The sequence below is a fragment of the Ornithorhynchus anatinus genome, chromosome 6, assembly GCF_004115215.2.
Source record: "Ornithorhynchus anatinus isolate Pmale09 chromosome 6, mOrnAna1.pri.v4, whole genome shotgun sequence".
Classification (NCBI taxonomy): Eukaryota; Metazoa; Chordata; class Mammalia; order Monotremata; family Ornithorhynchidae; genus Ornithorhynchus; species Ornithorhynchus anatinus.
The window spans coordinates 21,938,907-21,950,914 of NC_041733.1; the positions used below are offsets into that span (position 1 = coordinate 21,938,907).

General features: G+C 58.7%; 2 protein-coding genes across 3 annotated transcripts; one reads left to right on the plus strand and one right to left on the minus strand.

Moving 5' to 3' along the window:
- The first annotated feature begins 20 nt into the window (after positions 1-20).
- On the plus strand, positions 21-5,241 carry TIMM17B (translocase of inner mitochondrial membrane 17B). 2 transcript variants are annotated; one of them, XM_029068048.2, is made up of 6 exons: positions 21-98; positions 1,544-1,643; positions 3,375-3,438; positions 3,685-3,813; positions 4,066-4,176; positions 4,510-5,241. In XM_029068048.2, the coding sequence occupies exons 1-6, from the start codon at positions 73-75 to the stop codon at positions 4,596-4,598; spliced, it is 519 nt and encodes a 172-aa protein (XP_028923881.1). In that variant the 5' UTR covers positions 21-72; the 3' UTR covers positions 4,599-5,241. The 2 variants fall into 2 exon arrangements, with proteins under 2 accessions (XP_028923881.1, XP_039768358.1); XM_039912424.1 differs by lacking the exon at positions 21-98 and adding an exon at positions 2,724-2,805 and having other exon boundaries at positions 1,551-1,643.
- A 528-nt stretch (positions 5,242-5,769) lies between these two features.
- LOC114812909 (chemokine-like protein TAFA-1) lies at positions 5,770-6,876 on the minus strand. Its single transcript, XM_029067849.2, has 4 exons — positions 6,640-6,876; positions 6,388-6,528; positions 6,175-6,299; positions 5,770-6,092 (listed from the first exon to the last, which is right to left on the minus strand). The coding sequence occupies exons 1-4, from the start codon at positions 6,776-6,778 to the stop codon at positions 6,075-6,077; spliced, it is 423 nt and encodes a 140-aa protein (XP_028923682.1). The 5' UTR covers positions 6,779-6,876; the 3' UTR covers positions 5,770-6,074.
- Between the last annotated feature and the right edge of the window lie 5,132 nt (positions 6,877-12,008).

Here is a 12,008-nt window from a genome sequence, read left to right on the forward strand (position 1 = left end):
ATGAGCGCGGCGCTCCCCCGTCACGTGACAGGGGACCGGCCGTTTGTCCCTCGTCACGTGACGGGGGGGGCGATGGAGGAATACGCTCGGGAGCCCTGGTACGACAGCTCAGGCTTCACACCAGACTAGGCCCGGCCGGGGGAGGAAGAAGAGACATTAGGGTCCCGCTTTCCTCCCCCTCGGCGGGAGGACGCCCCCTTCTTCCACAGCTCCTTTTAGGGGGGCCAACGGGATCCCCTGGCCGGGAGGAGGAGGACCGCCGAGGCAGCCGCTTGGAAATCCCTTCCCCATGGAAATGCATCCATCCATTCATTCATCCATCCATCCATCCGTTCATTCGTACTGATTGAGCGCTCACTATGTGCAGGGCACTGGACTAAGCGCTTGGAAGGGAGGGAAATGGGCGGGGAGGCTGGAGGCGTTAGCGCCCCCCCCCCCTCCGCCCAGTAATCATCCTCCCCCCCTGGTATTTGGAGCGTAGCGTTGGGCTGATGGTTGTTGTCCTTTGTCGTGGCTCAGCGGCGAGAGCCCGGGCTGGGGGGTCGCAGGTCGTGGGTTCGAATCCCGGCTCCGCCGCCTGGCAGCCGGCTGACTTGGGGCAGGTCACTCCGCCGGGCCTCAGTGACCTCATCTGGAAAATGGGGGATTCATTCATCCATTGAATAGTATTTATTGAGCGCTTACTATGTGCAGAGCACTGTGCTAAGCGCTTGGAATGAACAAGTCGGGGATGAAGACTGGGAGCCCCACGGGGGACCACCTGATTATCTTCTGTCTCCCCCAGCGCTTGGAACAGTGCTCGGCACACAGTAAGCGCTTAACAAATGCTAATATTATTATTATTACTCCCGGCGCCGCCGCTTGTCAGCCGTGTGACTGTGGGCAAGTCACTTCACTTCGCTGGGCCTCAGTGACCTCATCTGGAAAATGGGGATGAAGACTGGGAGCCCCACGTGGGACAACCTGATCACCTTGTACCGACCCCCCCCCAGCGCTTAGAACAGTGCTTTGCACATAGTAAGCGCTTAACAAACGCCATCATTATTGTAATGGTACTAGTTAAGCACATAGGAAGTGCTTAACAAATACTAACAGTATTATTATTATTAATATTAAGCACTGGCTTTGTGCCCAGCAGTGGACTAAGCGCCGGGGTAATCGGGTTGGACAGAGCCCCAGTCTCGCCTGGGGCTCGAAGTCCAGGTAGGACTAGGAGTTGGCTTTCATTCCCATTTTACCGATGGGGGAACTGAGGCCCAGTGAAGGGAGTTGACCGAGGTCACACAGCAGGCAAGCGGTAGACCCGGGATTCGAACCCTGGTCCCTGCTCCTTCCAGTAGGCCATGGGGCTTCCCGCTTCTCGGGCCTCCTCTCGGAGGAAGTGGGGGGCTTCTCTCGGAGGTCAGCCGGGGGGCGGGGACCTCCACGATGGGGGGACTATCCCACCCAAAAGACAGGTCTCCTGGGTAGGTTGTCAGAGGTCACCCAGCCGGACCCGGGCTCTGGGTTCGCCCCTGACTCGACCCTCCCTCTTCTCCCTTAGCCCATGGCGCATCGTGGACGACTGCGGTGGAGCCTTCACCATGGGCGTCATCGGCGGAGGCGTATTCCAGGCGATTAAGGGCTTTCGCAATGCTCCAGTTGTGAGTGTGACCCTTCTCTGCTCGGCCTTCAGCCCTACCCACTGGTTCCGTACCCCCTCGTTATAGAATAATAATGATGATGGTATTCGTTAAGCGCTTACTATGTGCCAAGCACTGGTCTAAGGGCTGGTTATATACACAGACTGTCCCTCTGGGTTGGACTAGAACAGTTCCAGATTTTGTAGGCTGTTCCAGCGAAAAGGCTTGTTCGAAGATGTCTAACAGCTAAAGATTTAAATGTCTCACATTTAGAGAAACAGCGTGGCTCAGCGGAAAGGGCCCGGGCTTAGGAGTCAGAGATCGTGGGTTCTAATCCCGGCTCCGCCACCTGTCAGATGTGTGACTTTGGACAAGTCACCTCACTTCTCGGCGCCTCAGTTCCCTCCTCCGTAAAATGGGGATTAAGACTGTGAGCCTCACGTGGGACAACCTGATGACCCTGTATCTACCCCAGCGCTCGGCATAGAGTAAGCGCTTAACAAATACCGACATTATTATTATTATTATTAAGTGTCCTGCTAGGGCCGGGACATTCTCACCTGGGAGAGCAGCAGAATTAACTCTAAGTAGACACGGACAGTGTCACTGGCCGTATTCCCCTTGGGAGCCCATCTTCCGCTGCCCGGCGGGGCTCCTCTGGTCCCCACTGCCCTCCATCCCCTGCGCTCGTTGCCCCCGGGACCGTCTGGGCTTTTGATCCGAAGCAATGGGAACATTCGTTCAATCATATTTATTGAGCGCTTAATGCGTGCAGAGCACTGTACTAAGGGCTGTGCTTTTCCCATCTTCATCGTGGGACGGACATGCTCCACTCCACTCCTAGGCACCCAGGTCAACCCAGAACCCCAGCTGGGAGCAACACTGTGCCCTTTTTCTCAGGCACACTTGACCCACCACACGTTCAGGCTGTTACTGGCCTGGGATAGAGGTGCCTTGCCTCCAGCATGAAAGCACTTGTGTCTCCGGACAATGGAGGCTCTTCTTCGATGGATACTCAGGGCATCTCTTTATTGATTAGTGTTGGTGGGTTCGACTCTCCAAACCTGTCACCCACCTTTCCTTCTCCCCTTCCTGTTGTAGTTGGTGCCAGTGGGTGGGGGAGGCCGTTGGAGGTGGTAGAAAGCAGCCGGAGCTGCCGATGGATGCCATGGGGAGCGGGCAGGTGAGCAGGGGGTGGGGTGGGAGGAAGAGATGAATCAACGTCTAAGGCCAGAGTCGGCGGCTTCGGCATCTTTGTGGTGGAAGGAGACTGCGGCTGCCCCCGAGGAGGCCAAACTCGTTTCTCGCCTCGTCCTCCGCCCCTTCATTTTCAGCCTGCTGCTACCCAGCTGTCTGAGAGCAGGAGGACAGTGAGGCGATGAGACTATTATTTTGCTCTTAAGGGCCTGGGAGGGGGGGCACGGGCCAGAAGTGGGTTGGGGGTAGGAGTGCTGACAAAGCGTCAGCACCACTTCCACCCTCTACTTTCAGGATTTAAAAAAAAAAAAATCAGCATCCTGGACTCCTTCCAAAATGAAGTGCCGAGCCTCCTTAGCTAGGGTGCACTCGAAATCCATCTCGATCACCCCGGGAAGAGTGTCCGTTGCTAAGCACGATGTACTGTACTTGGATTGGTCAGCGGGGCCCGGGGTGGCATGCTGAAATCCACCGACCCTACCGGGTGGGCTTCACCCAGCACTCTGCCAGTCCGGGCTCTGGGTTCTGCCCCATGGACCTATCCATCTTCCTCAGGGATTCCGGCACCGGTTTTGGGGAAGTGTCAGTGCCGTGAGGAGCCGGGCGCCACAGATCGGAGGTGAGGGGCTGGGCTGGGCTGGGCATCCATTTCTGTAGCTGTAAGTGCAGGACGTTCCTCTCCCAAAAAACCCTCAGAGCTCTCTGGGTATCCCAGCTTTGCATTTGCTGTTTTCTCCATCTCACTGGGTCGTGGTTGCATTAGTGGAGCCGATCCTGTTTCTGGTAGATTACAAACTTTAGAATTCTGGCTGTGGTTAACGGTTCCTCCACTCCCCCTCCCCCCGTCCCCAATCCCTGCACCTAGGCAGCTTTGCCGTGTGGGGTGGCTTGTTCTCCACCATCGACTGTGGGCTGGTGAGGCTGCGGGGTAAGGAGGATCCCTGGAATTCCATCACCAGCGGAGCGCTCACCGGTGCGGTGCTGGCTTCCCGCAGTGAGTACTTCCCACTCGGCTCACTTTGGTTTGCGGAGTGGGAGGGCGGACGCGGAGGGTGCTCTCCCGCTCCTGGGTGCCCTTCTCTTAACATCCCGTGCCAAATTCCTGCGTCTCTGCAGCTGCTTCTCCAGTGTGACGGCTGCCCCAGAGCAGTCTCTCTCAGGAGCAGAGAGCGGCGAGTGGAGGAGGGCCGTCTCCTCCCACAGTCTCTCCGGGCTCTTACTGGGTGGGGAAATCTCCTCTCCCCAGGTGGGCCGCTGGCCATGGTGGGTTCTGCTATGATGGGTGGCATCTTGTTGGCCCTGATCGAGGGCGTCGGCATCCTTCTCACCCGCTACACAGCTCAGCAGTTCCAGAACCGTAAGTGCCCGGGACCAGAAAAAATCGGGTCCAGGAGGGCCTCCGGGAGGTCAGCGATGCTGGTGGAGGAGTGGGAGGAAGAGAGGGGGCTCTTCTTCCCCCGCTCGAGTCCCCGGGCTGTGGGGCTTCCGTCCTTGCTCCCGAGGAAACTATCTTCCCTAAGGGGGAAGAGGGCTGGGACCCAGTACTCCCAAATTGCATTCCCAGCAGGGTTTGAGGGTGGAAGCGGGGGCATACCTGAGGCTCTCCCCACCCTCTCCGGCCCCCCCAAAGCCTCCGGGGAGCAGAGAGGTATCTTCTGATCCCCACCCTTTTTCTTTCTTCTTTCCTTAGCTGCCCCCTTTGTGGAGGACCCCAGCCAGTTGCCCCCCAAGGAGGGCCCTGCTCCAACCAGTTACCAGGGCTATGGACAGTACCAGTGAAGCTGCCCCGGGAGAGGAAGAAGTGGCGGGCCAAGCCTCTCCCCAAAGTGGAGTTGGTTTGAACCTTCACACTTGCTACCTCTCTGGTGGGCAGGAGAGAGCCAAACAGTGTTGTTGGGAGGTGTCGGGGGAGGATGGTTGGGGTGTCTGGGACTGGGGGAAGAGGGAGCGGGGATTTCATCTCAGGGAGCTCTACCTACCTCAGGCTCCGCCCCAGCTGTTGGAGGAAGTAGCCCCAGGGCAGGTACCACCGATACGCCGCTTCCTCCAGTTGGGGGGCTACAGGACTAGGGAAGGGGTGAGCTTTCTTGCTTCCGCTTAGGGCAGGCAGTGAAGCTCCCCCCTCGCCTTCTGCCCGTGTTAGGGAAGCCGGGTTCAGTGAGACCAATCGGTTTTCTTCCGCCACTTCCATTAAACCGGAGCCATTCCTCCAAAGCGGGAGCCTCCCCCTCCCGCCCCGGTTTTCTCCAGCGTCTGAGAGGTAGGATCCCTAGGGGCATTTTCTCCAGCACCTGAGATGTAGTATCCCTAGGGGCCCCTCCCTCAGGCACCCCCCCACCCTCCCCCGCCACCTCCACAAACCAGTTCCCTGCCCTTTCCCTTTTTTCAAGCTCTGTATTTAAAATCAATGTGGGACAGAACATCTCTCTCTCGGTCGGCCCTTTCTTCGTGGACCACCCCTTCCCCGCCCAAGCGGAGCGCCAAGTCCTTCCTGCGAGCTCCCCTTCGTCGACGAGGCCGTCGGCGGTCAACGGAGATGGGGGCGGGAGGGGGTCGAGGGCGGAGGGCTCTTGGGTCTCGCCTGCCCCCGTTTGAGGAGCTCGCGGCGTCCTGAGCGTGACCCCGGCCGTCGGGGTGGGCGGTTTTCCCCCGTGCCCCACTGCCCGCTTTCCCAATCCGGGAAATGGCGATTCCCGGGCGACTTGAGGATGGGAAGGCCGGCAGGGGGTGGCCCGGAACTTAACCCCTTTGCTCCCCAAAGTCCAGTCCCTCCATAATAATCATGTTGGCATTTGTTAAGCGCTGACCCTGCGCAGAGCACCGCTCTAAGCGCTGGGGGAGCCACAGGGTCATCAGGTTGTCCCACGTGAGGCTCACAATCCTCACCCCCCTTTGACGGATGAGGGAACGGAGGCACGGAGAAGTCGAGTGACTGGCCCAGAGCCCCACAGCGGGCAAGTGGCAGAGCGGGGATTCGAACCCGTGGCTTCCGACTCCCCAGCCAGGGCTCCTTCCACCGAGCCGCGATGCTTCTCTGAAGGAGAGGCCCGTCATCCCCACTTTCCGCCTTGCCCCCCCCCGGGAACAAAACTCCAAGCCCTCGACCTCCGCTGCCTCGCCCGGGAGGGTGGGGGAAGGGGCCGGAGGCAGGGGGTGAGGTGCCCCGGGGGCCCGGCGTGGGGTGACCCCCGGTCCTTTCCAGGGAGAGAAGCTCCTCGAGGTCTCGCGGGGCCGGGGGCGACTTCGGTTCCAATCTCAGTATCTGGGGTGGATCTGGGGATGGGGGAGACAGCCGCTCAGCCCAGGGGGAGGGGGCTTCTCCGGCCCCCCGCCCTCCCCCGGGCAACCCCGGTACCTTGGTGGTCTTGACCCGGTTGCCCAGCAGGCACATCCAGCCCGAGTTATCCGGCAGCGTCTTGCACTCCTCGCCGTCCAGACACGGTTCCATCTCACACCACCACTTCCCGGTGACGATGGAGGCTGCGGGAGGGGAGGGAGCGTCGACCCCCGGGCCCGGCCCCCTCCCCCGGCCCCGCCCCGGGCCCCGGGCCCGGCCCCCGAGCCTCACCGTCCACGCAGGAGGGCCGGGCGCGGGTGGTGCCGGCCACCTTTCCCGGGAGGCAGGAGCACTGCACGGTCTGGGAGCGCTCCTCGATGCGGTTGCGGTTGCAGCAGCGGTGAGCGGCGATGACCTCGCAGGTGCCCCCGGCTGCGCGGGCAGAGAAGCCCCAGTCCGGACCCCGCTCCCGGCCGGAGGGAAGCGGGGCCCCCGGCCCGCCGGACCCCCGGGAGGGGGGCGGCCCGGCCTCCCGGTACTCACCGATGACGGGGACGCGGGGGGCGGCGGCCGGGAAGTACTGCTGGTCCCAGCGGAGGTCCTGGGCCCCGGGCCCGGGGCAGAGCGCCGACAGCCACAGGGCCAGCCACAGGCCCGGACGCGGGGCCCCCCCGAGCCCCATGCCGGCCCTCGGGACCCGCCCGCCCTGCTCCCCCGGGACCGACGGCCTGGGGGTCTCTACCGCCTGGGCCCGAAGCGCCACAGGGCAAGTGAGCTGGTCCTGCCCCCTGCCCCCTGCCCCCTGCCCCCTGCCCCCTGCCCCTCGCCGGACCCCGGGGCCCGCCGCCCGACTTAGCCCTCGGTCCGCGGCCCGGGGCCGGGGCGAGCGGGGAACATGGTCGATTCCGTCCCGGGATCCCCCTCCTGCTCTTTTCCGCCACCTCCCCGAGCCTCTCCTCTCTTTGACTCTCTCCTTTGCGGCTGCTCTGCGCTGCTCTCTGTCCTCTTCCTTTTTTTCCTCTCGTCTTCTGTTCTGCGCTCTGGACTTCTCTTCACTTCTTTCTCTCTCTCTCCTTCCCCACTTCCTTTCCTCCCGCACCCTTCTCTCTCTTCCTCTCTTCCTCTCCCACTTCCTCTCTCGCTGTCTCCTCCTCTCTCCTCCTCCCACTCTCCTTTCTTTTTTGCTCTCTCTCTCTCTCCCCCCTTCCCCCACCCCGCTCGGCCAGAGGCTCAGTTCAGCTTCTTCCCTCCGCCGGAATTCCCTACATTTCACGGACCTGGTACCTAGTGCTTTGAGCTGCCTAGCCTCACTACTGAGCCGGGTCAGTTAAGGAAGCCATAAGGGACAGCGATTCCAAATAAAGAGAGGTTTCCAGAAAGAAGAAGCTGGGCAGGCTTTGAAGCAGGGACAGAAGGACACAGACACGTGCAAGAGACCTGTAGTTTACAGACATGTAATTATCCGCACAATCTCTCTTTCTCTCACACACACAATCATACCGTCTCCTCTACTCTAGCCTCCCTCCCCCGCCCACTGCTTCCTCTTCCCTTGGAAGCCGCCTTCCCCGTTCCCTGCCTCAACTCGGGGTAGTTGAGCCGCTCTCAGGCAAGGCACTGGCAGGGGACTGGGCAAGGAGCCTGGGGTGGTGGAGGGCGGGCAGTGGACTAAGATGGGTCTCTAGAGGTCTGGAAGAGGAGGAGATCCCCATGTGGGGACATCACCGGGCAGAGAGTCAGAGCTCTTGGCTTCTATTCCAGGCTCCACCCCAGCTCCCCCCTTCCCTTCCCCCTTCCCTTTGTCTCTCCCCATCCTTTCCACTCTCCCACCCCCACCGGTTCCTCTCCCCTTCCCTGCCAGTCTTACTTGTTCCCTCTCTCCATCTGTCCTGATTTCTTCTCCCCCTCTTTTCCTCCCTCCTCCTTTCTGTCCTTCTTTCTCTCTGTCAGTTTCTCTCCCTGACAGTCCCTTTTCCGTGGTCCCTATCTATCTCGTGTTGCGTTACCTCCCCCTCTCGATCTCCTGCTTTATCTCCATCGTGCTCCTATTTCTGTCAACTGTCTTTCTGCCTCTTTCGCTCGCTATATTTCCCCTTTCCTGTTGCGTTCACCCTCTATCCCCCGCCTCAGTTATTTTCTTTCCTTTCTCATTTTTCTTTTTTTATCTTTCTGCTCATTCTCTCGGTCTTCATTACACTGACTCTGCGTATCTGACTCTAACCTGTCGGATTCACCCTTCCAGTTAATACCTGAACGACTATAGACTACCCCAGAGGAGAGAGGCTCCTCCTCCCCCAGCCCATTCTCTTCTGCCTCCTGGCTCAAGGCCACGTGAGACACCCTGCAGATCCTTCTGGACACAGGGGTAGAACTCCCTCGTCTTCTAAACCACAGGCTTCCGGGAGGTTGTTCTCCGTCCAATCTGGGCTGTAGGAACTGAAGGAATTCGGGGATCGAGATAGATGGGCAAGTCACAGCTTCTCTGTGCCTCAGTCACCTCGTCTGTAAAATGGGGATTAAGACTGTGAGCCCTACCTGGGACGGGGACTGTGACCAACCTGATTAACGTGTACCTGACCTGGCATAGAGTAAGCGCTTAACAGATGCCATTAAAAAATGGGTATTTTAGGGGTGTCAGGAGGCCGTCCAGGCTAGGATGTGGGGGTCTCGAGGTCTGTCGTTGGAATCCTTCTCTCCCTTGTCTCAGTGACCTCGCGAAGTTTGGGCCGGGGGGAGGAGTTGGTGCTCAGAAATGAGAGGGAAAGGAGCATGGGGTGAGCCTCCAGATCTTGGAGCCAAGAGACCCGAGTCTAATAATAACAGTGATGGCATTCGTTAAGCGCTTACTATGTGCAAAGCACTGTTCTAAGCACTGGGGAGGATACAAGGTGATCAGGTTGTCCCACGTGAGGCTCACAGTCTTCATCTCCATTTTACAGTTGAGGGAACTGAGGCCCAGAGAAGTGAAGTGACTTGCCCAAAGTCACGCAGCTGACAAGCGGCGGAGTCGGGATTAGAACCCATGACCTCTGACTCCCCAGCCCGGGCTCTTTCCTCTGAGCCTCGCTGACCAATCTCTCCCCTGGGTATAGCGCTCATCAGTGCTTAAAACAGTGCTTGGCACATAGTAAGCGCTTATCAGATACCATCATCCTTTCCAGTTGAGATTTCATCGATCAGCGGAATTGATCGGGCACCTACGGGAGGCAGAGCACTGTGGTGAGCGCTTGGGAGGAAAAAAAATGAAGAGTTGTAAATGCGATCCCTGTCCTCGAAGAGTTTGCGATCTACGTCAGCACCCTTGTGTCTCCGCTTCTCGCCCTCAAAGTGTCATCTCAGACAACCTCCCTGACCTCGCCAACGACAGATCATGAGACCGTCTCCTACAACTCCCAGGTTTGGAGGGTGGCGAGGGGGAGGAGGTGAGAAGTTCTCCTCTGGACCGAGGAGGGAGGATGTTAAGAGCAAGGAGGCTAAAGGGAACTGCCACGTCCCCATCTCCTTTCCCCTCTCTTATCGTTGGGAAGCAGCGTGGCTCAGTGGAAAGAGCCCGGGGTTAGGAGTCGGAGGTCATGGGTTCGAATCCAGGATCTTCCACTTGTCAGCTGGGTGACTGTGGGCAAGTCACTTCACTTCCCTGTGCCTCAGTGACCTCATCTGGAAGATGGAGATGAAGACTGTGAGCCTCACGTGGGACAATCCGACTACCCTGTATCTCCCCCAGCGCTTAGAACAGGCGCTTAACAAATACCAACGTTATTATTATCGTTGCTTCCCTCTCCTCCCTCTGTTCCTGACAGATCCGAGGGAGGGACCGAGAAGACTTTTAGACCTGGTCCTCGATGAGCGTCAATGCTGGGGAGATTCTGTACCTCGGCACCACAAGGACAGGGATTCCGGGGGATATACGGAGTCAGAGAATAACTGGATATTAGAGCCATGCACACTGGGGCACACGAACCCCTAAAATAAATCCTCCTCCCTCCTCCGGCCCATCCACTGGAAGCTGCCTCTTTCTCTCTGGTCAGGACCAAGGCTAGAGGCTCCCCCGGAAAACTCCGAGGCTCCTCCTCCCCTGCAACGCGGCGGGGCTCAGGGGAAAGAGCCCGGGCTTGGGAGTCAGAGGTCACGGGTTCTAATCCCGCCTCCGCCCCTTGTCAGCTGCGTGAGACTTGGGGCAAGTCACTTCTCTGGGCCTCAGTTCCCTCCTCTGGAAAATGGGGATGAGGACTGGGAGCCCCACCTGGGACAACCTGATCACCTTGTATCCTCCCCGGAGCTTAGAACAGTGTTGCGCACATAGTAAGCGCTTAACCGATACCATCATCATTAATTATTATTAAGGGCAGGACTCGCGGGGGGGAAGGACGGGCCGGGCCGACGATGCCCATCCCCTCCTCGGGCGGAGGAAATGACTCTCGCGTTACACGGAGCGGGCTTTTCCTCGCCCTCCCACCTCTCCCACCTCCGTGCACGGAGGTCTGTGCGTCCCCTTCCTTGTGGCTTTCGGCCCCCAAAATAGTACTGGCCTTTCTAGCTGCCAAACGGCCCCGCCAACTCCTCCCGCTCCCCAGCAGCTCCCAGCGTTGCTTTCCAGGTTTCCCTCGCCCCCGACTCCTCTGCATCTCTCCGTGAGATTTATTTATTTATTTTTTTTTAATTTTTTCCCCTTCCCACACTTCGGCCTCCTCCCCATCCCACCGGCAGCGGCGTGGCGCTGGAAGGGGAGGAGATCGGTTCCCCTCTTGGGCCCGGCCCGCTGGTCTGAACCCTCTGCCTAGAAAGCAGTGCCCCGGGACCAGCACATTCATTTAATAGTATTTATTGAGCGCTCACTATGTGCAGAGCGCTGGACTGAGCGCTTGGAATGGACCATTCGGCCACAGATAGAGACCAACCCTGCCCGATGACGGGCTCACGGTCTAAACGGGGGAGACGGACAGCAGGGCAAAAGAGAACAAGACAACATCATCAAGATAAAGAGGATCAAGGAGATAGACACCTCGTTAACAAAATTAAGAGGGTAATAAATAATATATACAGATGAGCACAGTGCTGAGGGGAGGGGAAGGGGGAAGAGCAGAGGGTGGGGGAGCTGAGGGAAAGGGGGGGCTCAGTCTGGGAAGGCCTCCTGGAGGAGGTGAGCTCTCAGTAGGGCTTTGAAGAGGGGAAGACAGTTTGGCACAGGGGCGGCAAGGGGGGTTCGCCGGCCCCAACCCTGCCTGGGGAGGGATTAGGGGGACCCCCCCCCCCCCCCACGGGCCCTTCTCGGTCCCGGGGCTGGGAGCGTGGCTCAGTGCAAAGAACACGGGCTTGGGAGTCAGAGGTCATGGGTTCTAATCCCGTCTCCGATTAGACCTTGGGCAAATCTCTCAACTTCTCTGTGCCTCAGTTCCCTCATCTGTAAAAAATGGGGGTGAAGACTGGGAGCCCCACGTGGGACAACCTGATGTAGAGAAGCAGCGTGGTTCAGTGGAAAGAGCCCGGGTTTGGGAGTCAGAGGTCAGGGGTTCGAATGCCGGTTCTGCCACTTGACAGCTGGGTGACTGTGGGCAAGTCACTTCACTTCTCTGCGCCTCAGTGACCTCATCTGTAAAATGGGGATTAACTGTGAGCCTCACGTGGGCAACCTGATTACCCTGTATCTGCCCCAGCGCTTAGAACAGTGCTCTGCACATAGCAAGCGCTTAACAAATACCAACATTATTATTATTATTACCTTGTACCAACCCCAGCGCTTAGAACAGTGCTTGGCACCTAGCAAGCGCTTAACAAATACCAACATTATTATTATTATTACCTTGTACCAACCCCAGCGCTTAGAACAGTGCTTGGCACCTAGCAAGCGCTTAACAAATGCCAACATTATTATTATTACCTTGTACCTACCCCAGCGCTTAGAACAGTGCTTGGCA